Consider the following 27,888-nt stretch of genomic DNA (forward strand, 5'->3'; position numbering starts at 1 on the left):
TGGCATCACCCAGCATAGTTTACACGCCACCTACTCGTTTGATTGTATTCCTGCTCATCTCGCAGTAGCTAAGACTTCACGCGAGACTAGATCTCGATCATCCGTCAACAACACTGCTGCCAAGTAACTCCAGAGCAAACTAAGATAAATGAGAGCACTCAGCAGTTCTTATAAAGCGTCATAAACGACCTCTTGTGTGAACAATCGGAGGAGTAGAGAAACCTTATCTCGCATAGCACGTCACGTGATTCCATCGTTACACGTGATTACGTAGGGGACAAGATGGCGGTGAGTACCCATGTGTTTTTGTATCCTTGTAATCTTAAGCTGTGAAATGTCCTTGTTAGTTGTTGTTAGTATTATTGAAGATGTTGAGTTAATTTGTTGTGTTCTGTAGAGTGCAGACGAAAAGGCTAATCCTATGAGAGAATTGTGCATTAGAAAATTATGTCTCAACATTTGTGTCGGTGAAAGTGGCGATAGGTTGACTAGAGCTGCGAAGGTATTAGAAGAGTTAACGGAGCAGTCACCAGTGTTTTCTAAAGGTATAACCTTGCTTCTAGTGTACTCAATACCCTTATTGTGTATAGCACGGTTCACTGTACGATCGTTTGGTATTCGGCGAAATGAAAAAATTGCCGTACACTGCACTGTAAGGGGCCCCAAGGCTGAGGAGATTCTGGAGAGAGGTTTGAAAGTGAAAGAATACGAGCTAAGAAGGGGAAACTTCTCAGACACGGGTAACTTTGGGTTTGGAATACAAGAGCACATTGATTTAGGCATTAAGTACAACCCAAGTATTGGAATATATGGGATGGACTTCTATATTGTACTGGGTCGACCAGGGTACAACGTTGCTTATCGAAGGAGAAAGAAGGGTCGGATTGGTCACCAACACAAGGTCACTAAGGAAGAAGCAATGAAATGGTTCCAGCAAAAGGTATGATTGCTACCCTGCTGGTTATTAATTGATAATGTCATTCCTTCTAGTACGAGGGAATCATCCTGCCTGGAAAGTGACATGTTTAACATATACTGCAATGTCAAATGATTGAAGTATGTATGTATTATAACAATAATACTACTGGTCATCAAGATTTTCTAGTTCTTCTCGTTGGTGATCAATGTAATGGTTAATCTCCATTATACGGCTTCTGTTGCGTTGTAGTTCATCTTGTGCCATTTGGTCCACCAGTTGTTTGAGATGTGTCCTCATTTGTGATAACATTTTATCCTCCTGTAGACACATGAGATTTCTGGTATTTGAGGACACACAATTCTGACCATTACAATTTTCTAAATCTCCTTTATTGGGACCAACCCTGCTAAGATTACAGTGTAGGAACCATTCTAGCAGTTAGTTGAGCTTTGTTGCAGGCTAAACAAGATTCATGGATATTTACTCCCCCATTACAATGACCTAATAGCATCCCCCATTTTACAGGGTTTGGGGTCACTGACCTTTTCATCAATTTTCAGTAGGTGCAGGTCATGAGATGTGTTGATAGCATTCATTAATGTGTCCTTGTCAACAAATAGCTAAAGGGAGAACAGTTACCATGGTGATGACACTTGGGGATCTCCCTTACTATTCTCAGTTCATCATGGAGGTCTTCAAGTAGTTGGTTTTTTACAAACTTCTCTAACATTTGGAGGGCAATGTCAGACAGGTGCTCGTGATGGCTGTTCTCTATATCTCGACACTGTGTCATAGTAATTGGATCAGTTAAGGTCTTTTTTTCAGAAGTGGTAACTACTGTCATATAGGGGTCATACAACTGATGGTTGTTATGGTGATACCTGTTTAATCTGGTCACTGTCACCTAGGTGATGTCATAAAACATGACACTAGAGACAATTTTTGTTTCAGATGTTTTTAACCAGTCCTAGGTGATCTGCTGTTATGAATGTCATTATTGGAATTGGTAATAATCTAATTTGTAGAGAAGTTATCAGATATCAATATTATCAAGCATATATTGAGGAAAGTATCCTACTTCCATGTACAGGTGTACCAATAATTGAATTGGTTACCTGTCTTGTTTTTATTGGATTGGCAATAAGCAGCAGATACACTTCAGTATTTATGTGTGCACCCATGTGCTATAATATCCTAGCAATGCCTGTTTATGTAATCGCAACTGTTCATTGAAATCAAGACTGTCAGTTTGTAAATAAATTTAGAGAAAATTGTCAATTGCACATATAGGACTTGCTTGATAATTATGTTGGTTATAGCAATATTGGCACCTCTATCATAATGTACTCTTAGAAGCAGGGTTTGGGAGGGGTGCACAGTACTTGATATGTTTCAGGACTGATTATGTAGAGCAGTTTTATGCACTAAGGGTGGTCTGCAAAAAGAGTTGCATGGATCAGTGACGGTCATAGGTAGTTCAATTATGAGCCAAACTGTCATACCATAGAATGGCATACAGAGGACCATGTGCAATTTTTCTGCAAAATTCCTAGCTGGCTAATTGTGCCCATGGGAATGGTGATAGTGTTCATGTGGTGGCTGTTCTATTAAAGAATTTGACTGACCGTTCTATTAGAGAATTTGACTGACTGTTCTATTAGAGTATATGTTTATTATATTAAGCACAAGTGCTGAAGGCCTAGTCCAACAGCCTGTTTAAAGTTGTTATATAAATATTTTTGAAAGGGGGTGCATTCCCCCCTCCCCCTTGGATCTGCCACTGACTGAAGGGCATATTGTAAAGTGCTAACACAAGGTGTTGAGGTTTGTGACATATTGTGTCACACATGTGATGCTTAGGACAGCTGTATTCACAAATGAGTAAGAAATGCCTAGTTACCCACGAAGGAATGCTCGTAGCTTAGTGAGACAGCACTGAGAGCTTGGTTGCCAGTGACATTGAAAGGCACAGGTACAATCATTATTATGTTCAATCACTGAAATAATATAAAGAGAAATGGATCATGTGTAAAGCTTCAATTCTTCGGTTTAAGGATGAAAATTCGTTCCTCCTGGAGGAGGCTCACCATATTAGTAAGAGTTTATAATATAGTAGTAAGGGAGAGTATCTAACTGAGATGCATTTATCAAATGCACTGCCACTAGTACAGTATCAACACCTTACTGTGTTCTGTAGAATAGAGGCTTCACCATACTCAACACCTATCAACGGTTCTCTCTTACCAGTGGAGTTGTATTAAACACCAATCAATGCCTTTCCATACTAGGAAAGGCATTGATTTCATCAAAAGGTGAACTTGTGGCAGTGTGTTTGTACAGGGTATGTTGAGCGTTTGATACTCTCCCTCTTCTAATATTATGAACTCTTGATATTAGCTACTGTATTAAGTAATGTTTAAGTCTTTAGATCCTGTTTGTTAGGTTAGGTAGGCTGCACATGTTGCTGTCCAGGGACAGTGGAGCAGCAAAGAGTGAGCTGAAGACCAAAAAAAAAATAATAATAAGGAGGTAACTACCTGCTGACAATAGCTGCCCTAATCTCCTTATTTATAACTACACGTAGCTAAGTAGCTTGCTACACTGCTTCTCTGAATACTGCGACTGCTCTATTAAAGTAACTAGATCTTGACTGCTCTATTAGAGTATCTTGATCTTTTCTTGCAAACGTTGTACCATAAAAGCGTGTGTGTGTGTGTGTGTGGGGGGGGGGGGGGGGGGGACAGGCTCATTTAAATTGGTTGGTTTAGAGATCTAGGTGATTTTTAAAAAATTTTAAACACAGTAATCACTGGCTTAGTAAATGGTTGAAAGAAATGGAAAGTTTTTTGAATCCACCATATAGTTCATATAAAATCTTGATTACCTAAGATCATGAGGTGATTGATGATACTAGGTCATCACATAAAGGATATTGATTTTGAACATTCTCAATGAATACAGTCACCATCTCAGTGTAGTTCCTCTCAAACTCTTTGTTAATCTCCTAAATTCAACATATTGAAAATCACCTATTACAACACACAAGCAACTCACATCAAGCTGCTCTACTAATGTCATTTCAAGTTTCATGAGATTGTGTTTCAGCCCATCCACAACAGGGTTAAGTTGAGCAATAGCCTTCTCCATATCACCTGCTAATATCAACTGTTGTTTGGTGTCCTCATATTGTTGAATCAGTGCAACAGCTTCCTGTTGATTGTATGTCTTGGCTTGTGAGTGAGATGTGAAAATGGCATCTCGCTCTTTATCCCACAACTCTTTCTCTTTCAGTCCGCTGACCCTCAAGTCTTCACAGATAGCAGCAAACTTCTCCTGGTACCTACAAGCTATGACATGATAACAAAATCAAGTAGTACATCTATTACTGTTGTAGCATTTCCTCAACGCCTGACAAGTGTTGGAGACGTGGGGCTTCAGTGTCCTCTTTAAACAACACCTCAAACAAGGAGTTCCCTTCTAGCCCATCAACATAAGCTGCCTACTTCATAATGATGCAAGTCACACTCTCAATTTATCCTTTACCTTGCGTAGTTCTTCCTTCTGTCTCAGAGCCTCTTGTTCTGCAGCCTTCCTCTCAGCACTTCTCTCTTGTAATTCCAGTCCTTCAATCAAATCCTGAAACTGCTCTTGAGCTGCTTTACGCTGCAGAGTAAGAAGTAACAAGCGAGTGAGTGATTACTAACTACTCACCGCTTCATCTGATACAAGTCGATAGTCAAAATACACCAGTGCTGGCAAGTGAGCTAATAAAAATGGTTGATAATTGGCGTGGCTGGCTACAGGATTGCCTGAAAGTGTAACTGCTTTGAGCATTGAGAATGTACGCAGGTAACTAAGTTGGTCCAAATCTTCAATCAGGTTATTTCCAATTGACAACACCTCCAGTGGTAAGTCATCCATTTTGTCCAGCACTTTAATGTGGTTATGAGCGAGGCTGAGATCCTTCAGTCGTACAAGACTGGACAATCCCTCAATCATTTCAATGTTATTAAATGATAAATCTGTGCATATGTGATAAGGGGAAAGTCCCTTGTATGCTCATTAATACTTACCCAACCACACAAGATTAGTAAGCGCCTCTAATCCTTCAATTCTCTCTATTATGTTATTGTCTAATTGTAGTTTAGTTAAGTTCTCTACGCACCACAAATTTTCCATACGAAGAATATCTGTAGTACACTATAATTGGACAGTTGCCATGGTGATACAATAATCCATACTTTTGTAACTCAGCCTTAGCTCAAGGACTTCTTTGAAGTCAATTCCCTCGCTTTTAGCTATCCTTCCCGCCTCTCCATCTGGGCCTTGTTCTTCAATACACTGATGTAACAGAGCTTCGTCAATAACCGATGGCTCGATTGTGTCGTATAGCCTGCTCATGACGTCACCAAGTGCTCGTGTGACCACACTGGGATTGGCTTCACCACGCTCCGCGATGTTGTCCTTGTCAGTGAGCTGCGTGTTGGTGGGATTAATAGCTCAGGGATCATCCTACGACGGTACTGCACACTTCTTTAGCAACACACGATATTAAATTTTGTAGGAGTGATCCGGCCCACTGATGATGGAAGACTTGAAGCGTACATGATTCCCCCTAAAAAGTCCAACCACGCATCATTTTTGGAGCGATTAGAGTCGGGCAATTTTGTAATGGCGTGGTTTAGTGGTACGAATGAAGGAGCCAGCAATTGTTCCATAGCAGTGGCCCACCTCAACGCGAGCAGTAACCAGTGGTCTGCTGGTAAGGTGGTCTCATGGAGGATAGGCTACTCCAACCAGAACCCTGTACTATTTCAAGACAATAGTAATGGAGTACTTCACTTGTTCCACTCCCAACAACCAGCCAGTGGTCTACAGAAGGTATGGTGTACAGAGCTGGAGTTCAAGTTTGCGGAATGTTTGCAACAAAACTGTAAACTAGCATAAACCTACTAAAACTTTGATGGGTCACATTTCTGGTGTCTTCCTGTATTGCATAGATTCCGCAATTCTTTAAATAAGGCAGCTGGGTTATGTGTGTGATGTCACTATAGGTGTGCAGTGAGGAGCATGCCCAGGTATGGGAGCTAACTGATACCAGTGGAACTGGGTATAACTGGTCCAAGCCTCAACTGCTCTTCTCAAAATATGGCTCATTTGATCGGAACAGAATCATCCTATCCTTATCAGGAGCATGGCTATTTCCAATGTACTATGCAGGTATACCGGCCACGTGAAGTTTTATAGTTATTTTCTCATTCTGGTTCTCACCATATATTTGGTACCATTGGTGACTAGATGGTGTAACTAGTTAGTGCAGCCTAAGAAAGTTCAGACTGCATTTTTGAGACAATTAATGTCTGCTTGCCCACTTTGCTATATTAATGGATGAGAATTTAACAGAGGTTATCCATTTATGTCATTTTAAGTTAGTAACGGTTACTAGACACATGTCATTGAAGCAAAAAGCTATGGAGCTCGTGCAAGAAAATAAACTTTTTGTGATTATGCACAACTGAAGAAAGACTTGATGGGGGGGGAGGGGGGGTTGCTACACTGAATGAGTTACTAGCCAATGAGTGGGAATAAAGAGGACTGGGTTAATTCTGTGGTATAAGCCAATGGGCAGCTGGAGCTTAATGGCCCTGTTTCTTCCAGCTGCAAAATGATACTAAGCAACAAATCGCATAACAAAATTAATGCACTGTAGCTTTCTTGTTTTCACTAGTGTTCTTCGGCTTGTAACTCACTCTTGCATGCCTCATGCATTCATGAAGATAACCTGTAATTACGGATAGTATTTACTGTGACATCAAATGGATAACTTCTATAAGTAAGTATGTGTGTTAGAGCTATATGTGGTTAGGTGGGTCTTCATCGGACCAACATTCCATCTTACATGTAAGCCACGATCATGGCAAGAGTTGGGATGAACAAGAATACAAAGACTCTGGTCATCTTGTTCAGCCAAGTGTAATCCGACCAAAACCTGATGTGAAGTATTTGATGACGTATTTCAGAGATCGTAAAGCAGAATGGATATATCAAACTACATCAACTGATGAAGGAGAAAAGTGGACATCTCCTAGCAAGACTAAACTACCTAACAACAATTCTGGTATTCAGGCTACAGTACTGGACAGTGGCAATATTGCAGTAGTTTATAACCCAACCAATCATGACCGTTACCCACTTCGTATTTCTTTATCAGAGGATGAAGGCAAAACTTGGAAGTATTCACGTGATTTGGAGACTGGTAATTCTGGAAATGAGTTTAGCTACCCAACTCTACTACAATCACCAGACGGGTTTATACATGTGTCGTATACTTACAACCGAGACACGATCAAATATGCCAAGTTCAAGGAGGATTGGGTTAAGGCAGGATCAAATATTTAGGAACGTTATAGACAATGTGTATACATATTATCAAGAGTTGATAATAAGAGAGGATATTATCATCTATTGAAACTGTTGTGGCATTACTAAAGTACAAATCAGTAACAGGTGCATCTGATACTAGCATACTAGCACCTCTTTAAGTGCACGCCTAATTGGCTGATATATTCACAATTGTGCACACCGCTACTGGGTGTATCCACTCACTGGACTGCATGGACTACTGGGTGTATCCACTCACTGAACTGCATGGACTACTGGGTGTATCCACTCACTGGACTGCATAGACTCACATAAAATATGCCCACACCAGGAAGGACCCTTTTCAACCACTAAAAGTTTACTCTGGGCCGTTCTTTCCTACCAGAGCACACACACACAACAATAAACACAGTACAAAACACAACCACTAGACAACCATGTTACATGACACAGTAACTACACAAGCTCATCATAGTTCAAGTAAAACATGTGGCCGGCATCGGTGAGAGAATTCCACCAAGCAGTGGCACATGAACAGGAAAAGTTTTTGGTGGAGGAGAGATCAGATGAGCTAAACTGTCCTAGCAATGTGTATGATAGCTATGTTGTGGATCAGTCAAGACTTACTGTGAAACATGGCACAAGATTTGATCAACCAGTTTAATTGTTGCCAATGCCCTCAAACATGATCGCATTTCCTTAACACAAATGTACCCATTATAATAGTGAATATACAGAGACTGCTGAAAGGATATAGACAATGCTGTATCGTTCTATGCTACATAGTCTGTGCTATTAAAGGAAAAGACAAGGCCAGAGAAGACAGACAGATACATTAGTGCACAGTGCTTGTATCATTGCTAACATAGGCAAATCATTTTTGATAAAAACTGCTACACTGAAGTGGATAATGTTAATGTCTAATGGTGTGTGGTGTTGATTTCTAAAAACACTTTTGTGCGGTCTAAGTGAGTCCAGTAATCCAGTACAGTGAATGGATATACCCCATGCACTGTTACCTAATAACTGTATTGGACTGACTTGTTTTACATTGGGGTTAGATGAGCATTTCTTTACTAAAAAACATATATTAAAACAATCAATCTATAATGATTCAATCTCTAAATTACGATAATAATCAACATTAAATCTCTTTTGTATGATTCAATCTCATAATAATTATTACATAGATTAAAGCCATAGCTGTCTTTTGGCCCTAATTGTGTTTGCAATTTACATGGGTTCAATCCCATTTACAGTATATTCCTCTGTGTTAGGTACATGTGACTAATGTGGCCGCACACATAGTCACATAATATACATGTACAAGATCCAGTCACACATTATAGCAGGCCTATAGGAACATGTGTTAATAACTGATAGGGCTGATGTGATAGTAACAATAATATGATTATCGTGATACCTCTATCATTATCATGATAAAGATAACGAATTTCCTATTATCAATATTTCAAGATTATAGTAAATCTCTAGAATATTGTATACTAAAAGCAGGCAGATGACTCTTGTGAGTATAAGGTCACAATCAGCTGTGGCAATGCTAAAAAAGGTGATTTCAGTTTTCCAACCTTAAAAATATTATTACACAAAACTTGTGTAAGTACTCTACGACATTATCGAGATTAAAAAAAAAAATTGTTTATCTTGATAAAATGCTTGTTATCGAAGCTTATTGAAATATAGGTTTTTTCATCATCGTACAGCCCTAGTTATTAGTGTGCAGAAAACACAAATGATTAAAATGCACAGGGAGTTAGCTATGTAGAGGGAGAGATTCCAAAGCTTAATCACAGAGGGCTGGGGGAAAAAGAAAATTTATTGCCAGTGACATATTACTTGTAGTATCCTTTTTAAAGTCGTGAATCACTATATAGGGTAAAGTAATCTTTGCATGGGGATATCTTACCAATTTTAATGATACATGATTATCAAACAGTATAGTACTGTTAGGATCACCCCTAAAATGACAAAGTAATGCCCAAAATGCTGCCTATTAAAAATTGTCGTAGGGACACCACTTCACACAAGCAGAAAATCTCTGGGACATCTTCAGTCACATAAGGTTCTACATATCCAGCTGCCTGTGTTTTCTTGATTATTCCTGCTGTAAAAGTAATCTTTGTCGCATAAGACAGTTACTCTCAGCCAGCCAAGTTATACGCTTTGACAACAGATGACTGTTTACTGTACAACGGCTGGGCAAAAATTACACCTTTGCTTGTTATTATTACAATTCATTGATGCAGTTCATCTTTACGATCTCATACAGCTGAATCTTTGGTACCTTCAGTTGATGATGGAACATTAGTTAGTAAACAGTCTTCAGTTGATGATGGAACATCAGTTAGTAAACAGTCTTCAGTCGATGATGGAACATCAGTTAGTAAACAGTCTTCAGTCGATGATGGAACATCAGTTAGTAAACAGTCTTCAGTCGATGATGGAACATCAGTTAGTAAACAGTCTTCAGTCGATGATGGAACATCAGTTAGTAAACAGTCTTCAGTCGATGATGGAACATCAGTTAGTAAACAGTCTTCAGTCGATGATGGAACATCAGTTAGTAAACAGTCTTCAGTCGATGATGGAACATCAGTTAGTAAACAGTCTTCAGTCGATGATGGAACATCAGTTAGTAAACAGTCTTCAGTCGATGATGGAACATCAGTTAGTAAACAGTCTTCAGTCGATGATGTAACATCAGTTAGTAAACAGTCTTCAGTCGATGATGGAACATCAGTTAGTAAACAGTCTTCAGTCGATGATGGAACATCAGTTAGTAAACAGTCTTCAGTCGATGATGGAACATCAGTTAGTAAACAGTCTTCAGTCGATGATGGAACATCAGTTAGTAAACAGTCTTCAGTCGATGATGGAACATCAGTTAGTAAACAGTCTTCAGTCGATGATGGAACATCAGTTAGTAAACAGTCTTCAGTCGATGATGGAACATCAGTTAGTAAACAGTCTTCAGTCGATGATGGAACATCAGTTAGTAAACAGTCTTCAGTCGATGATGTAACATCAGTTAGTAAACAGTCTTCAGTCGATGATGGAACATCAGTTAGTAAACAGTCTTCAGTCGATGATGGAACATCAGTTAGTAAACAGTCTTCAGTCGATGATGTAACATCAGTTAGTAAACAGTCTTCAGTCGATGATGTAACATCAGTTAGTAAACAGTCTTCAGTCGATGATGTAACATCAGTTAGTAAACAGTCTTCAGTCGATGATGTAACATCAGTTAGTAAACAGTCTTCAGTCGATGATGTAACATCAGTTAGTAAACAGTCTTCAGTCGATGATGTAACATCAGTTAGTAAACAGTCTTCAGTCGATGATGTAACATCAGTTAGTAAACAGTCTTCAGTCGATGATGTAACATCAGTTAGTAAACAGTCTTCAGTCGATGATGGAACATCAGTTAGTAAACAGTCTTCAGTCGATGATGGAACATCAGTTAGTAAACAGTCTTCAGTCGATGATGGAACATCAGTTAGTAAACAGTCTTCAGTCGATGATGGAACATCAGCTAGTAAACAGTCTTCAGTCGATGATGGAACATCAGCTAGTAAACAGTCTTCAGTCGATGATGGAACATCAGCTAGTAAACAGTCTTCAGTCGATGATGGAACATCAGCTAGTAAACAGTCTTCAGTCGATGATGGAACATCAGTTAGTAAACAGTCTTCAGTCGATGATGGAACATCAGTTAGTAAACAGTCTTCAGTCGATGATGGAACATCAGTTAGTAAACAGTCTTCAGTCGATGATGGAACATCAGTTAGTAAACAGTCTTCAGTCGATGATGGAACATCAGTTAGTAAACAGTCTTCAGTCGATGATGGAACATCAGTTAGTAAACAGTCTTCAGTCGATGATGGAACATCAGTTAGTAAACAGTCTTCAGTCGATGATGGAACATCAGTTAGTAAACAGTCTTCAGTCGATGATGTAACATCAGTTAGTAAACAGTCTTCAGTCGATGATGGAACATCAGTTAGTAAACAATCTTCAGTTGATGATGTAACATCAGTTAGTAAACAGTCTTCAGTGGATGATGGAACATCAGTTAGTAAACAGTCTTCAGTCGATGATGGAACATCAGTTAGTAAACAGTCTTCAGTCGATGATGGAACATTAGTTAGTAAACAGTCTTCAGTTGATGATGTAACATTAGTTAGTAAACAGTCTAGCTTTGTTATATAACTCTTTTGTCTCTGCCACTTGAGGACCTGAGTTTGGACTTCATTTGAACTTGTCCAACTGTGGCCTGCTGGGGACTACTTTCCTGAATTTCCCCTGAAATCAAGCAAGTCTCTGGCTTAGAATTATTGAATTCTCCGCTTTAAGGTAACTTTAGCCCAGGACAAACTTGTTGTATTGGACGACCCTTAAGAAGAGCTCCATCTCTTACGTAGCTGTCTCAACCATTGTAAAATTATTCACTTATATACTTTGTACTGGGCCCTTTTCCATCCTAAAGTGCTAATTTGACCATAACCTTTGCTCCTGTCTTGGTTGTATTATGCAGCGCAGTCTTTCTATGTGTACTATGTGGTGCATCTTGAGGTTGGGATTACGTGAATTTGTCCTGGCTACTTTTAAAAGCTCATACAACAGTGTCTGTGATTAATTTTAGCTTTCACCTTTCTTTCCATTGATACAAACCAGCTCAGTTTTCTTGATGATGCTGCCACTGTTTTTTTCTGGTGTCTCCAGCATAATTTCATTTACTCAGCCTCTCAGCAAGATCTGCAAGCCACATTAGACCAACGTGTATTCGATGACCTGTTTCGTTTGACAGCTAGCACATTCTTCTGGTACGAGCAGTGGCAGCTGGCTGCAAAGTTATTCCTCAAGCCTGTCTTGGTTTAACCATACCAGGATCAGAATTTATATATATTATTGGACTATAGGAGTTTCTTTGTTCCCTCTTTCTCCTTTGTGTTTCAACTCATATTGATAGCTTTGGTGGCCATCTGTTATTATAGGCTGCTCTCATGGTTAACATCATGTACGATGCTCTTTCACAAGATCATCCAGGTGAAGCGAGCTTCATAATTATGATGATCTGGTGATGTCATCATGACTTCCTACATGATTGTCCAGTACTACTCAGCCTGTCTTTAATTTCTCCATGCTGGGCAACTGGAACAAGGATAAAAGCATTCAGTATTTTGGTGGCGGCTGCGGAGAAAGTGCATGGAATCTGATTTCATTCCTTTACTGGGAATGTTGATCTCCACTCCCCATAGAGGTGTTCTTCCCAAACTTGCAAGGAATTAAGAACATGCTGCTATTTCTGTTACATGATGGATGAGCATTGCCAATGATCCAGAGGTATTTAATTGGTCAGGTGACAATCCCAATTAACTCTCTTCTCCTATATAGTATTTCCCTGTATGTAGTAGCAAGAGTAAAATTAATAAATGGAGAAGTTATATAATTTATTCTATTGTTTACTCTCCATTATTTTACTCTTGGTAGTAATAGTTGTATAATTGTATCAACACTTTCCTTGAGCAGCATATTTAGATGCCACAAAATTATTTAAAGTGCTTCCCTTGGTAGATGCATGCCTGCATATAGATAATACTGTATATAATAGTCTGGGATCGTTTGCAAATCTGCAAAAAAAATTTACATTGCTCAACCTCAAAAATAGTGCCCCTCGAATATACAGGCTATACAGTATGATTCCTGTAATCTTTGAGACCACGCCCCATTAATAAGATCTAGACTGATGATATACCACTGATGCTGCCTGTCCTTTTGCAAAATGTAAAAAGAGTCGCTAATACTATTAAAGCTACCCATCTACTCCTGAATACACAAGTGTATGGTCACACTATTACTATAATCAAGAGTAAATAATGGGAAGAGGATTTACTCTTGCTATATATAATACGGTGTGCATACTACTCTTGTAACAGTCTGGACAACAATATCACACCTCTGTTAGTGTGTTATGACCACTATTGTGTTTATAGTGTACCATTAGTCTGATGCTGCCTAATATCCTGGACATTTTGAAGAGAAACTTTTGACATTTTTAAGACAGGGATAGTCAAAACCCCATTTAAGTGGATTTGGATTGTGTATATGTGTGCTGGGTGCAATAGGTAGGCTGCTACTGTCAGAGAAGCCTAAATGCAATGTAGCTATTCGGGCAAAAATCAAGGTGCGGTCATTGTGCATGTATCTATTTACTATTGAACGGTAGCTGATGCTGTCCTAGTGTCCTTGTAAGGGTCGGCTGGTCTGATACTAAATCATTTCAACTATTACTGTTATATTATTTACCATTGCTGTGAAACTTCGTTCAGCGAATCGAAGGTGTGAACACACCTATGCCATTTCGTATTGTATACTGGACCTTATACTAAAGTTTGTAAGGCTCTACGATTTCACTTTTTCACCTGTTTTGTATCAGTTGTAACTGTTTTGTTGTCATTGCTTTTGTTTTCTTTGTATTAACTTTATTATGTAAGTATGTTACACAGGGGCGTAGCAGGAGCATATAAGCACCAAAGGCTCTCTTGATGTTAGGGAAGCACCCTTGTACAGGCTTTGCCTTTTGGTGCCACTCTGTCTTTTTGACGAATTAGATAATAAATTTGCTCAGCAAAGGTTGTACATGGATACTGCTCAAATGCGGCAGTAGCCATATAGTGAGAGCTTATGAGTTGCGAATCCGTGAAGTGGAACACAGTTCTTTTACCCCTCTAGTGTTCTCTGCTTCCGGGGGAATGGGCCATGAAGCCAGTGTTTTTTACAAGCGATTGGCGAGTTTATTGTCTGACAAATGGAATGACCCTTATGCTGCAATACTAGGATGGATTAGATGTAGATTGTCCTTTTGTTTACTGCGTTCAGCAATCCAATGCATTAGAGGAGCACGATCTTCACAAGGTCGTTACATCAAAAGTGCTCCTGTGGCCTTGGTGCAATCAGAGACTCAGTTTTTGATTTAATTGTTTAACTGTTATTTGTATGTTCTAATCTTATTTTCTTTATATCTTCTGTCAAAAAAAAAAAAAAAAATATATATAGTAGCTGTATTCACCAGACCAAATTTGGTGGTAGAAATGATTTAGTACGCATATCTGTATTTCACCAGACTCCTTATTTGGCAAAACTTATTTACAAACAGAATTGTCAATCTTTGGAACTCTCTACCTGACACTATCATTTCAGCACCAATACAGTAGCAACATTCAAGCAGCAATTTGATGATTAATGTGAGCAATCTCCAAGCCCATCAATTAGTAGTGTGGGGGTCCCATATGGGTGATGTGCATACATATTCAAGCACTGGCCTAACCATATTTTTGTAGCAATTACATTTCATAGTATTTGGACAGTGGTGCAGGTTTATAATGAAGAAATTGATTTGATTAGCTTATTTGCTGGTAATTGATTGGAATCATTGCGAAGGTAAGCTTATTGTCTATGGTGACCCTTAAATATTTAATAGCTGTGACTTCAAGAACTTTATAGTTGGTCTGAAACTCTTAAAAACTCGTGTGCACATTTTGGGGTATTGAATGTTATCTTCCATCTGTTGCTGGGTAACTTGTAATGTGCATATTGCATGGTTGAATTTTCTACAGGAAAATCTGAGGTAACATAGCTGAACTCTCTACAAGGAGACTAGCAAAACTTGGACAGAACTTGAATGGCTTGTATACAGAAAACCATGTATTAGGATTAAATTCAGTCCAGTAGTCCAGTCCAGACACTACCATAGCTGATCTCACTATAGTATATACTGTCCCTATAATTAGAAGAATCAGATCAAAGGGTCAACCTTGCCGCATGCAGTCAACATTGTCTGTATAGTACAACAGTGTGCAGTTATTAGGTGTAATTGATTTGCATATAATTTATGTGTGATACAGATTTGGATGAATTAGTTATTTCTGAACTTGTTTGGCTTGTTCCAGTTTTTTCCTTAGTCCATCACAAGTTAAGATTAGTGATGAGTGCCTATTTTGTAGTTCCTTCAACTGCACTTGTAACATATCATTCTATTGGATATGGCCATCATAAATATAAGGTTAATTACAGTATAGTATAGGGCTACTTTTGAGGGGAGAAATTGTCATGTTTCAGTTTCACAACAGACATTCTGCAACTTCTGATAATGAATTTTTTATTGCTAGCTAGCCACTACCAGTGTTGGGGGGTAACAGTAACACGTTACATAATAATTATTACTTTTGTGGTAACGAAGTAATATAATGAAATATGCTGTAAAAACAGGTATTATAACTCAGTTACTTGCAAATGTAACACGTTACCTAAGTAATGAAGTTACTATAATGAGTCTAATATTACGTAATATTATTACTTTAAGTAACGAAGTTACTAATCTCGTTAGTAATCCACTGAGTAACACCTAGCCACTACGAAGTAACGAAGCCTACTGAATGAAACTTATTCACCAGCTTCTTGCTTATAGCCAAGATATGCACATTGTCCAACAACGCAATCACGTCACGTGATAAAGTGGTAGTTTCACACGTGACAGCTTAAAGATGTGGACACAAACTAATATTATATGTAATATTATTATAGTTACTATATGGGTAATATGTAACTGTAATTAGTTGTAAATACTATGTAACGAGTTACATTAAAAAGTAACTATCCCAACACTGGCCACTACACAGTGACGCTGTCATTGGTAGTTAGCATTTTCATGAATGTGTTACCCTTGTGTGATATTGGTCATTCATGAAAGCTGTTTTACCCCTCAATAATAACCCCCTAATTACCTGGTCTCTTCTCTCCTCAAAATCTCTTAATAAAGTACTATGGCTGACCAAGCCTCCTTTGTGTCGTAATGAGTTATTGTCTATACGAAGGGCATCTCTTGCTTGCTTAGTCCGAGTAAGGAGGTCCCTTTTCTGTGCTACAACTACTTCAATTTGCTTCAATCTATCCTTTTTACCACAATTGTCAACTTGAACAAATTGTAGTTTCTGCTTAAGATGTGTGAGTACTTGGACAGCAGTAGTAATCTTCTTCTTCAGTTTAATGATATCCTATTATCACCTGATATAATTATAATGATGATATATATTGACTTACTTCGTTACGTTCTTCTATCTTCTCATTAAGATTGACATTGTCTATTTTGAGTTGTTCAAAGTCAATCATATGAAGACCTTCAGCTAGTTCTTCCTACACTGACTATGTTATCAACTGAACTAACACGATAATGTTACCTTCTGTTTAAGTTGAGTCTCACACTTCTGCACTCTATACTGTAACTTAATATTGTCCAGTCTCACCTAATAATACACTGATGTACAGCAACTACTGGTTGGCACTTACAGCTATTAGCTCCAGTTCTTTCTTCTTCTGTATAGCCTCGAGTTGCTCCATGTCCTGTCACTATAACATAATAACTGTTCAGTTGAGTAGTAACTTACCTGTTTGTTTAATCTCTTACCAGTCCTACTATTAATGGCTGTACAAGACTTGTCAATCTTGCACAGTTTACATTCCTCACTATGATATAAAATAACAGATTAAATATTGTTATAATAATGGGGTCACACTTACTAAGCTTGTTCTACTAAAGCTTGTTTAGTTGAACACTGCTCACTAAGCTCATTTTCTTGCTCTTGATAATCAGCCAATACTGATGAGTACTTCTTCTGTAGACTTTCCAGCTCATCTACAAGTCAAGTACATAATAAGCAATGAAGATAATTTATTGCCATACTGAGGCACTTCAAGTAGCGCTGCTCTTGATCACCAAATGATTTGCTATTGGCATCCAGTTTATCATCTACCTGTATTACCAGTAGTGCAGATGACAGCAGTAACACTTAGTACCTTTTTGCAGGCCAAGTATTCTGCTAGCTTGTGTTGAAGATGTTGGTTCTGAGTCCTGAGCTTTTCCTGCTCAGCTAGGGCGTCGCGACAACGAGAAACTATTTCATCTCGATCCAACACTTCTTCCTCAATTATCTCCTCTAACTGAGTACTGCTGGCCTCCTCAACTAATAGAACAGTTCATTACAGTTTATCAAACACTACCTACCTGCAGTGATAGAAGGTTGTAGTGTTGGATCATTTGTTAGTATTTCATCTTGAACAGTTGGTAAATCTGAAATGAAGTCCACTGGCTCTGTAATAGCTTCTTCAACAATAGTTGGTCCATTTGTATTGCCCTGCTCGACTGCTTCTTGCACAACTATTGTTGGTGACTGTACATTGGCTGCTTCTTGATTGCCACCAGATGAATCAGTTGATTGTTGTTTATCCACTGTCATCTCTTGATCAGTAATAACAGTTACATCATTGGTCAACCCTTGATCGTCACCTGTTGCAATGTCTCGTGCATTATCAGCTGAGTCTTGTACTTCTGTTGGTGTGTCTATAGTGTCCTGTATGGCTCCATTATCTACTGTTGTATCTTGTGAGTCTTGTATGGCCACATCTGTATTGGTTGTTTCACTAGTCTGTTGTACATTAACTGGTGTGTCACTTTCTACAGATATAGTAGCTACGTCAATATGAGGAGCTATTTCAATAGGAGGAACTTCCGTAGTCTCTTGAGATGCGGCCTCAGTTAGATCACGTGCTGTCACATCTTCTGAATCTTGTGTCGCTACTGGTACTTGCTAAGTGAAGCACACGTGTACTAGTAAACTACAAGAATCTACTTCTTTATTATTCACAAATACCTATGATGACTTACCTCTTCCGCCATATCGTATAAAGTTTCGGTGGTTTCTATGACAACTAGGTAAGTGCATGTGATTTGTTCATCGAGGCGGGAAGTACGAATGGCGGCAATAATTCAGAGACTTGGTGGTGGTCATATCCAGGTAACGCTAATGGTAGTTGTCTAGTAACAAAGTCTGTTTTTTTTTTCTAGGTTATCTTGGGACCAATGTTCTCTGGGAAAACGTAAGTGGCGCGTGTTTCGCATTATCAGTGATTTGAAAATTTTCCCGCCAGGACGGAGTTGGTGCGGAGAATAAAAAGATTTCAAGTAGCCAATCATGCCTGCCTTATGATCAAATACAGTAAAGATGACCGTTACGATAAGACCGGAATATCTACACACGACCATCAAGTAACTTCAGCCTTCGCGTGTTCTCAGTTACAAGAAGCAAAGGATAAGGCTAAACAATATGGCGTAATTGGAATTGACGAGGGACAATTTGTGAGTGCTAATGGCTCTGTATTAGTGGCCCATGTGCTTGCCAGTTCCCTGATATAGTGGACTTTTGTGAAGAAATGGCCAACGATGGCAAGACTGTTATTGTAGCTGCACTTGATGGAACATTCCAAAGAAAGGTTTGTATCATACACTCAGACAGTAACCGATATATTGGTTATAGGCATTCAACTCAATATTACACTTGGTCCCACTGGCGGAAACTGTTCTCAAGCTTCAAGCAGTTTGTATGATATGTTATGGAGAAGCAGCTTTTACCAAGAGGATTAGTGCTGAGACTGAAGTGAGTGTGGACCAATGGTTTATTTGTGTAGAGGTTATTATTGCCTGATGTTGTGAAGTAGAGAAGCAACACTGCAGGAAATTAGCCCAAACTGTTTTGGTGTCCTACACTAGTATCCCTATTGATATTATTGGCATCATCAAGGCTATGTTGTTCTGATATCACTCAGTTATTGTGACAGGTGCCAAGTAGGGACATTAGACCAGAGGAGCGTGATCATTTTTACAAGTATAGGATTAGCCCATTCATGTTAACAATAGTAATGGCTACTGATCCAAATTTTACCAAGTAGTAGTTGCCCTCGTATTAGCATGGGTGATTGGTCATCCACTGTGTGCTATTAGCCTGCGTTTGCCATGGTATATTCGGCAGAAACCCGACTTGCTCTGATTTAATTTTTATTCTCAGCATTATCTGTGGTGTCCAAGGAATGGATCACCCAAAGTTTCATTCTTTAGCGCTAGACAGTAGGAAGAGAAAGAAAATCGATTTGTACAGCGACTATACTGAAAAATAAATTACAGGCGCTGACATTTGCAGCCATAACTTCCATTTGCATTAGTCTGCAATGTTGGAATTTTGCTTAAAATGTTAGCAAATCAGCCAAGGTATAGTGTTAGCCCTGTAGTCACTTATCATACAGTACGATAGCATTGTATAGTAGGGACCACAAAGGAACAGTTCTTGATTCATACTGCTGCGTAACAAGTTGAACATAGTTGATAACAAAGGGTAATGAATACTTTACTTTTCAGATGATAATTGATATAACTGGGTTGCATGGTGCCATTTCGTTCTTTTGATGCGGTATGCGTGGGTTCACCAGTCAAAATGATTATTATTTACAAAAAGTTAAACAAGTATACAAAAAAAAATTTGGAATTTTCAACTAGAATAGGGACCATAGCACATCGATAAAAGTCCAGTAGGAATATAACACTTCTTATTGTTTTACTGTCATGCACTACTCCAGCTTGTTTCAGTACTTTTTATCGATGTGCTATGGTCCCTAATCTAGTCGAAATTTTTTTGTGTATGGGTATGAAGGTGGTGTAGTTGAAGAAAAGACAATGATCTTGTTTATGTTTATTGCAAACACATGTGACATCTATACTGTTGGGGTTACAGAAACGAAACAAGAACTCTCCATGAGCAGGCGAATAAGATGGTGTATAGTTTTTAATCGATTTGAGTCTTCCTTCTGTGAGCCCAATAAAAACTTGTGTATTTTTTTTTCTTTGTAGCATGTGTAATTTAGATTTTAAATTTTTTTTAAATTTTGGTTTTCTCGATATGCATGCTTGTGTGAACAAGTCAGGTTTTTGCTGTGACGGTCACAGGATATATCAGTTGTATCACATGCTTTGCCTGATATGTGCATCGGGGCTTAGCTGAGCTTGGCTGTACATATCAGACAAATCACTTGGGCTCATAATACAATTACAACATGTGTGTGGTAAGCTTTGCTGTAGAGTGGTTACCTTGTGTTATTTGAAAAGTGGGTGTGGTCCATATTTTTAAAATGCTGTGAAGTGTTGGGAGTATGGAAAACCCGGAATGCCGGAACAACCCGGATCAGTGTTATTTTTGCAATTGGATCACGTGCAAGTACTACCGTGTTTTTCAGGTTTCTTGCGAAAATCATAGCATAAACGTGATCAAACACGTGATCTGTAATTCAAATATCTCGAACTTGCAAGGCATTTAAAGTAAATATTCGCACCTTTTGCCGATCATTGTACACGTTCAAGTATTGCTAGTATGCTGCAAGTTATGTAAGCCTTGTTAGTTTGAAGCACGGATCACGTGTGTGATCACGTTAATGCTTTGATTTTTGCCAGAAACCTGAAAAACACGGTATAGCATACCACAGATTATAAAGATTCCATTGTGGAATAAACAAAATTTGTCTGCTAATATGTTCTATTATCCTTACTTGTAACAACTCTAAAGGATTCACCACGAAGAAACGTGAGAGTGAGCATTAATTGGGATACGCATAAAATCATTAATCTTAGAACAATCATTGGCTTTCTCAGCCAAAACTTTATCTTAGCATTCCTAGTATACAATTGCTACAATTCCAAGACATAGTTTTGCTACGCTTACACAAACTAGCTAGCCTACTCGTGGTCAGTGACCGAATTTATTAGAATCACGCTTACAGGTACATCATGTATTGTGAGACAGTGCCATGTGGCGAGTTAGCATAGTACTAGCTAGAAGTTGGTTTTTAAATCCTTTAGTTAAAGGTATGGAGTGTAGCTGAGATAGTGATGATGCAGTTCCATCCATCCCAATTAACGCTCGCTCTCCTGTTGATTTATCGTGTAGCTACCCTGTAGAGTTGTTACATGAAGTAAGGATTATACAGAGCATATTAGCATACAAATTTTGTTTATTCCATGATGGAGTATTTATAATCTGTGGTATGCGCAAAAATAACACTGATCTGGGTTGTTCCGGGTCTTCCATACTCCCGTGAAGTGTTTGTCAATAGGCTATAACACTAGTTCTTAGCTTAAACTAACGTTTCTCAACTCAGGATAGCAAGGGTGACAAATTGCCTCCATCTAAATGCTGCAGGATGCATGCATGGTTTTCATGTAAGCAATAATAAAATCCCACAATCAATTTTGGTCTGACTTTGGTATTGATACTTTTGGTATTATATTGTCCATCCCTAAACATCACACTGTATTCACAGGATACCATCTACAATTAAACAGTCTCCATCTCCATTTGTAGTGTTCTCCATCCTTGTTATCAGTGAGTTTATTGTGTGACAATGTTTCTATATTACTGAGGTTCCATGGTGATATGTAACTGAACGGACTTTTAATGAACAGACTTTTAATCAATGTGTAGTTGTAGGCTATAAGAATTAAAACATGCATTTCCCAAAAGTTATTTATGGGTTTAAGGGTTAACTGTTATAGAGAACTATCAACTTGAGGTATACACAAGACACAAAACAATTAGAGTAGTCTGAAAGATTATCCTCGTTAGAATAGGCCATTTGTGCCTGTGTTGCACCAATGGATAAAAATTTTTGATTACTCAATAAGCATATTTCTGTGACTTGTCTGCTTATGTCAGCAGAATGTAGCAAGAATGTTCACTGTTGCCAATCACTTCATGTCTATAAACAAATCCAGTGGTTCTAGTCATACTGGTTGGCTATTAGCCTAGAATGGCTAGGTTGACTGGTTTTACTGGCCAGATTGACCATGTAAATTGACCCAAAGGGTCAACCCTGCAAATAGAATGATTGGTTGGCCTGGCACACACTAATGTGCCACATGCAGTTCTATAACTACTTTATAACTGTGGCCTGTTGGAAGCATTCTGTATGGCTATTACAGAACCCTTTTTTGCTTTGATCCTCCCACAAGATTTTTATTTATATACTGAGAAGAGTGTATACCCCTATAGAAGGGCTTATTGTGTAGTCATTATGCGTTTCTCATTGAACTATAAGCATGGATTCATGGATTTAGCAAAGGTATTTCTTGCGCCATTCAGAGTTTTGCATGTGTGAAACAGTGCTAACAATTTTAACACTTATATAGTTTATCACAAACCGCAACACCTTGTTACATCATCACTACGTAGTCTCACATGGCCAGACCACTTTTTTGTCTTTGTCATTAGGTAGGGAGAAAAAAAGGGTCTGGTCCAGTTTGTATCCCACACTAGTCTTGACACTACCCAGATAATTGGGCAGTGTTAACCAAAGAAATATGATGCATTTCCAAAAAGTATTTGTTCTCATCTATATATGCATCACAGCATCTGTGAATCACGAGCGTGCATTTACAGACTAATCAGTGTATAAAGCTGTTTTGGCATTTACCAATGATTGAATCAGTACATGTCTTATATTGATTCATAGCTAAGTGGAATCTTTTGGTGTACTATGGTAGTTTTATTATAGTGGAGTTTAAGGTTACGGGATACTGTAAACCCCACATGTACACTATCGATCATTTTTCATGATTAGGGGTTTGATTTTTCTTAATGCATTGTTATCAAATATTTATGCATTCTTAACTTCTCATAAATCGACATGGAATTCAAATGTTGTTATGGAAACATGAGTTGTCCCCATGTCAAACAGTGAAAACTGTGAACCAAAAATCAGACCAATGAAGAACCATGAGAACTTACTAACAATTCTAAGGTTTGAAGAACATCACTTGTGAGGGACTGACAAGAGGATTTGTGAATAATGTGCATAGTTGCTGAAATATGACTACAATATGGCCTAAAGCAAGACACTGTGGTCACAAAATTAATTTTTAAATTGATATCACAAGCACTAGAAACATTATTTCTAACAAATGGCTCCTTCAGGACCTAGACAAGAAGCCAGACTAGTAGTCTGTTTATACAAAATGTTAACAACTAGTTTGACAGTCCTGATTTTTGGTTCAGGAAAATATCGCCATTAGTCAGCAAAACTAGGCATGCGCTTACAGGTGCACCAGTTGCTAAGTGTGTTGTTTCTATGTTATCTTGTACTGTTACGTGTGTTTTCTTGTACCTTGTAACTGTCCAGTCAGCACGCTATTATTCTCCCAACAATTTAAGCCTGTTACCAGCTGATACAAAACACAACACCAAGCCGCCTTAATTACATAATAAAATTTTTGTTTGACTCACTATCCCGTAACCTTAAGTGCATGGAGCCATAAATACTGCATACTTGTTATGTAACCAAATGACGTGTCAAGATGATTGTGGGAATCGAACTGGACCAGACCCTTTTTTCTCCCTACCCAATGACAAAAAGCGGTCTGGCCACATGAGACTAACTACAGACCTTCAGCACTTGTGCTGTAAAGCCTTAATAAATAATCACTACAATGGTATATGAGATTAGCCTCAGTACATAACCTGCAAAGTGGCTTCTCCAAACCCCATGGCTTATGTGCATACATCTTGTCTTGTGTAGGTTGAAGTGATTGGAGGAAGTGACAAATATATGGCAGTGTGTCGATCATGCTACAACCTGCCAGCAGGAGCCAGCACTACTGACCTTACCCCAACAAGAAATGTCACATCAAGAAGTGGTGGGGGCAGACAATTGATATTTCCTGAAAATGAACAATAATTTATTTGTTATGTGTTTGTATACGTGTTTTATGTTTACTAACAGCCCAAGAGTCTTTCACAAAGAATCGCAGAAGTTTGGATGACCACTCTGGTCCAGCATAATCCACCCCAATTCTACTACTACTCAAGATTTCAACTGTACAGGTTGGTTGGTCTTGTTCTAACCAAATTTCATCACTTGAAGTCAAGTCAACTTTATTAAACTCTTTTGTAATGTTCAGTGCTTTACACAAGTTCCCAGGACCTTTACACAGTTCGTGATCTTTTCCAGCAACTTTTCCTCTCAATGTTCTCATCAATTCTACCCCGTTCACTGGTTCTAGTGCTCGAATTAACACTGCAGCGCCTTCCCCTCTGCTAGAAATGTTCACACAATTATGCACGCCATATATAGAGTAAACGTAACAAGTTCCTGGACACATGAACATTGCCTCGTTACGGGAGGTTTTCTTCCCTTCATAAGAATGAGCCGCTTTGTCCACTCCTCCCAAGTATGCTTCTGTTTCCACAATCTTTCCCTTTATAAGGCTTCCGCTGTGCTCCCTTACCAAAACAGTGCCCAGTAACGCGATGGCCAGGTCTTTGCACGGCTGGTCGAAGAATTTTCTGTCTAACTTTTTAGGTGTAAGTTTTGACCTCTTCGAATCTACTGCTATTTCCGATTCTGATTTCCTTTTTGACATGATCTGTAGGATTCTATTAATAGGCGCGCTTTACGATAACGCACCCTGCGCTTATCAATATTCAGGATGGCTGAAACTTCTAAAGACCCATCAGCCGCAGATAAAGGTTAGGATTGACAAACTTACTAAAAATGTTACTGGCTTGACAGTGAAGGTGACGCTGCGCCAGACCGGCAACACTCCCGCGCTCAAAAACAAGACATTTTGGGTCCAGCGTAGCCAAACAGTTCGTTGGGTAGTAGAATTTATAAAGCAGCAATTAATGTGTGAGCCGCACGAATCCTTGGTGAGTGACTGAAATAGCATTTTAAATGGTATTCCATAATGTCATGTAGTTCGTGTATGTGCAACAAGCATTCGCGCCCGCACTAGATCAGGACATCAACACACTGTACGAGGTGAGCAGCGTATAGTGAGTGTTAATGGACATATATGTAATTGTTATTGTAGTGTTATGGAGCCAATGATAAACTGATATTGAACTATTGTAAAACTCCTGCATGGGGATGATGTTATTATTGTATGTTGGGCAGTTTCCATCTCAATATTCCACCATCAGCACTGACAGTGACCACATGTTTACCATCAGGAGCAATGTGTAGTTTAGTAATGTTGCCACTGTGGCCCACTCCAACATGGGTCACTTTTCCTTCATTGTATAACCATAACTGCAGCAGAAGGAGATGTATAGTTAGTCCATACTAGGGGTTACTAACCTTTACAATTCTGTCGTCTCCTCCAGTGACCATGTGCATGCCATCTGGGGTGATATCCATACCATTAATACTGCCAGTTTTTGAGCCATCAAGTTCCCTGATCTGGCTACCATCATGTGTCTCCCAATATCCAATCTGGAGCAGACGGTGTTGTAACAAGGTTTAATGGCACACATACCTTTCTGTCTGTGCCCCCAGTGATAATCTGACATTCATCTGGCCGGTAGCATACTGCTCGGAACAGTGTATTAGCAAATATCACCTGGTTACGTACAAATCTCCTGTTAGTGTGACCTAGTTTAGTACAATTTCACTATAGCATACACTAACACTAGGTCCCAGATGATACAGGTACCATCACTACTTGCACTGACACATTCTTGATCATTATGTCGTACCTTGATACAAGTTACTGCACCTGTAACATAAACACTATGTACCACAATAAAGGGTAAATGTAGCCAATACCTTTGTGCTCCTTCATGGCTTCCTTCATTGTCTGTAGTTGAGAGGATACCTCCCATACTCTTACCTGTCCTTCCCCTCCTCCACTAATAATCCTCTTGGAGTCTGATGTGATAGCAATAGCAGTCACTCCCTATTGTGGTATGCTATTATTGGTCCCCACTAACACATACTGTATACCTTATTGTGAGCATTCTGTATCGTGTACATTAACCTGCCACTTTCTGGGTAGAATGATCTGATCTTGCCATCTTCCCAACCTAATGGTAATTACTAGTTATACAGTTCAGAGTAGATTACTGACCAGATACGATGGCCTTCCCATTAGGCAGGAAGTGTAGAGTATGACAGAGCATGTTAGGTACTGTTATGCGTAGTAATTCTTTACTAGTACTGGCATGCCACACTCTGATATCTCCACAACTACTAGTGGCAAATAATTCTGAAGAGCCTCTGTATGAACAGTATCATCATCAACCTGGTCACTATGCTGGTCACTATAACTCACTTAGGGAATACAACATCTGTAATGATGCCACTGTGACAGGCAGTCACTAGAGTGGACTTGAAACTGGTGAAGTCAAACTGATAAATGTGTGACAGATCAGTACCAACAAAGAACTGTTAATGGAACTTACAACATCAACCCTTCATCTTATCAGCTTACCTGGTGGCCACTTCCTCTAAGTGCCAGTGATGTGACCTTACCAGACACTTTACTTGATCTAATAATGTTATTATGTACAATATACTGAAGGGGAGAGGCTCACTTTATTGTCTTGAATCCCTTGCAGGTCACCACTGCTACACTACCATTCCCAGTAGCCAGTAACATATCACCTATATGACACCTGTTAACAACCAACCAACTACACAGTACATGGTTACCTGTTGACAATAGTTTGAGAGTAGTCACACCCTGACTGAATTTCTGTTTCTGTGGTCCAAAATCTCTGAACAACTTAGTGCTAATATTGATCTAACAAGAACTGATGTCATTTCCATGGACTGACTATAGCTCACTTGTAATACGTCACCACTGGTTGTACCACAATACATGTACTGGTCATCTTCGGTCATCTAATGAGGTACCCTCATAAAGTGACGCACGTTGAGTGACTTCCTTACTTGTACACATTTAAATATTCTTCTTAGTTGACCAAGATTACAATCAGTTGGTCTAATCTTTCTGTTCACCTCATCAATTTCCCACACCCTCAGTGTGTGACTACAACAAAGGATCACCTGATAACAATGATTAGGGGTAGTTGATAACTTACTCTCCACCAGTTACAAACAAGTAATCTGTTTGGTTGGCAAATGCAATAGCATAAGCTGGTCCAGCACTCTGCATAGTAGCTGGACTACCACACAAAGCATCTCCAGTTGACAAGTTCCATATCACAACACTTCCATCATCATGACCACCAAGTGTCACTAGAAACTTGTCATTTGGAGAGAAGGCAAGTGCCTGCACCTTCACTTTGTGTAACGTTAAGCGATACAGCAGTTGTTTAACTTCATAGTCCCACACTATCACATCAGCCTAGTTACCATGGACACACGTTATAGATGTGCTTACCCAAAGTACCCCTTGGGGTTAATAAACAAGAATCAAGGAGCTACTTACTAACAATATGAAACTGAAGACAAATACCTTAAAACCCATGTGAGTGATTTGACCAGACGCTAAATAACGACCCGAAGAGGAACGCGCTACACAAGATATCACTCCGGTGTGGCCTCTTAAGAACGTTTGCTGTTTATTAACGATGTTCTCTACAACTAGCGTGCAGCCCAACGGATAGACCAAACTGGTACCGTCTTGATGAATCAACACGCCGTTCGGAACGTCTCCTGTAAATTCATAGTAAATCAGTAATACATACAAAGCTAGTAACTATATTACCTGCAAATCCTATAGTGGATTGTAGCTCGAGTTTGTCTGCTGCGTCATCCGCCATTTTAATATGCTGTTGCCACAGCAACTAACTTCTGCAGAGGAGGTTGGTCACGTGTGATTGCGCAACCAAATATGGCCGTTTGAATTTGTTCGTGGTTGTTTATTATGAACTCCTTTGCCACATTCACGAAAA

General features: G+C 39.0%; 9 protein-coding genes across 9 annotated transcripts; 5 read left to right on the plus strand and 4 right to left on the minus strand.

Annotated features, from left to right (window-relative positions):
* The first annotated feature begins 137 nt into the window (after positions 1-137).
* Positions 138-1,097, plus strand: LOC136251542 (large ribosomal subunit protein uL5-like). Its single transcript, XM_066044013.1, has 4 exons — positions 138-288; positions 398-545; positions 591-940; positions 991-1,097. Exons 1-4 carry the CDS (start codon positions 283-285, stop codon positions 1,018-1,020), a joined length of 534 nt encoding a protein of 177 aa, XP_065900085.1. The 5' UTR covers positions 138-282; the 3' UTR covers positions 1,021-1,097.
* LOC136251539 (dynein regulatory complex subunit 3-like) lies at positions 1,025-5,359 on the minus strand. The gene is made up of 10 exons (XM_066044008.1): positions 5,161-5,359; positions 4,993-5,109; positions 4,631-4,941; positions 4,463-4,582; positions 4,306-4,418; positions 3,974-4,259; positions 3,853-3,923; positions 1,590-1,713; positions 1,462-1,539; positions 1,025-1,237 (listed from the first exon to the last, which is right to left on the minus strand). Exons 1-10 carry the CDS (start codon positions 5,318-5,320, stop codon positions 1,082-1,084), a joined length of 1,536 nt encoding a protein of 511 aa, XP_065900080.1. The 5' UTR covers positions 5,321-5,359; the 3' UTR covers positions 1,025-1,081.
* LOC136251540 (uncharacterized) lies at positions 5,284-7,390 on the plus strand. Its single transcript, XM_066044009.1, has 4 exons — positions 5,284-5,439; positions 5,484-5,800; positions 5,974-6,139; positions 6,786-7,390. Exons 1-4 carry the CDS (start codon positions 5,319-5,321, stop codon positions 7,316-7,318), a joined length of 1,137 nt encoding a protein of 378 aa, XP_065900081.1. The 5' UTR covers positions 5,284-5,318; the 3' UTR covers positions 7,319-7,390.
* Positions 7,391-7,787: 397 nt separating this feature from the next.
* On the plus strand, positions 7,788-12,199 carry LOC136248599 (serine-rich adhesin for platelets-like). The gene is made up of 3 exons (XM_066040368.1): positions 7,788-7,891; positions 9,568-11,500; positions 12,044-12,199. Exons 1-3 carry the CDS (start codon positions 7,788-7,790, stop codon positions 12,197-12,199), a joined length of 2,193 nt encoding a protein of 730 aa, XP_065896440.1.
* Positions 12,200-15,106: 2,907 nt separating this feature from the next.
* LOC136251546 (cilia- and flagella-associated protein 184-like) lies at positions 15,107-18,557 on the minus strand. The gene is made up of 11 exons (XM_066044017.1): positions 18,042-18,557; positions 17,382-17,964; positions 17,174-17,340; positions 17,061-17,130; positions 16,898-17,012; positions 16,765-16,843; positions 16,667-16,720; positions 16,558-16,623; positions 16,421-16,513; positions 16,105-16,374; positions 15,107-15,354 (listed from the first exon to the last, which is right to left on the minus strand). Exons 1-11 carry the CDS (start codon positions 18,051-18,053, stop codon positions 15,241-15,243), a joined length of 1,623 nt encoding a protein of 540 aa, XP_065900089.1. The 5' UTR covers positions 18,054-18,557; the 3' UTR covers positions 15,107-15,240.
* LOC136251548 (thymidine kinase, cytosolic-like) lies at positions 18,011-23,993 on the plus strand. The gene is made up of 6 exons (XM_066044019.1): positions 18,011-18,171; positions 18,222-18,253; positions 18,305-18,512; positions 18,557-18,646; positions 18,691-18,810; positions 23,768-23,993. Exons 1-6 carry the CDS (start codon positions 18,130-18,132, stop codon positions 23,924-23,926), a joined length of 651 nt encoding a protein of 216 aa, XP_065900091.1. The 5' UTR covers positions 18,011-18,129; the 3' UTR covers positions 23,927-23,993.
* LOC136251547 (uncharacterized) lies at positions 23,875-24,701 on the minus strand. Its single transcript, XM_066044018.1, has one exon. The coding sequence runs from the start codon at positions 24,609-24,611 to the stop codon at positions 23,928-23,930; it is 684 nt and encodes a 227-aa protein (XP_065900090.1). The 5' UTR covers positions 24,612-24,701; the 3' UTR covers positions 23,875-23,927.
* LOC136251550 (ubiquitin-like protein ATG12) lies at positions 24,596-25,169 on the plus strand. The gene is made up of 4 exons (XM_066044020.1): positions 24,596-24,717; positions 24,761-24,897; positions 24,947-25,009; positions 25,062-25,169. The coding sequence occupies exons 1-4, from the start codon at positions 24,678-24,680 to the stop codon at positions 25,119-25,121; spliced, it is 300 nt and encodes a 99-aa protein (XP_065900092.1). The 5' UTR covers positions 24,596-24,677; the 3' UTR covers positions 25,122-25,169.
* LOC136251545 (cilia- and flagella-associated protein 52-like) lies at positions 25,025-27,816 on the minus strand. The gene is made up of 16 exons (XM_066044016.1): positions 27,702-27,816; positions 27,450-27,649; positions 27,073-27,338; positions 26,921-27,020; positions 26,816-26,872; positions 26,681-26,771; positions 26,563-26,632; positions 26,460-26,517; positions 26,301-26,413; positions 26,097-26,245; positions 25,973-26,052; positions 25,796-25,925; positions 25,658-25,745; positions 25,506-25,608; positions 25,328-25,462; positions 25,025-25,279 (listed from the first exon to the last, which is right to left on the minus strand). Exons 1-16 carry the CDS (start codon positions 27,754-27,756, stop codon positions 25,127-25,129), a joined length of 1,848 nt encoding a protein of 615 aa, XP_065900088.1. The 5' UTR covers positions 27,757-27,816; the 3' UTR covers positions 25,025-25,126.
* Positions 27,817-27,888: the final 72 nt, after the last annotated feature.

The sequence above is a fragment of the Dysidea avara genome, chromosome 3 (assembly GCF_963678975.1).
Source record: "Dysidea avara chromosome 3, odDysAvar1.4, whole genome shotgun sequence".
NCBI classification, from domain to species: Eukaryota; Metazoa; Porifera; class Demospongiae; order Dictyoceratida; family Dysideidae; genus Dysidea; species Dysidea avara.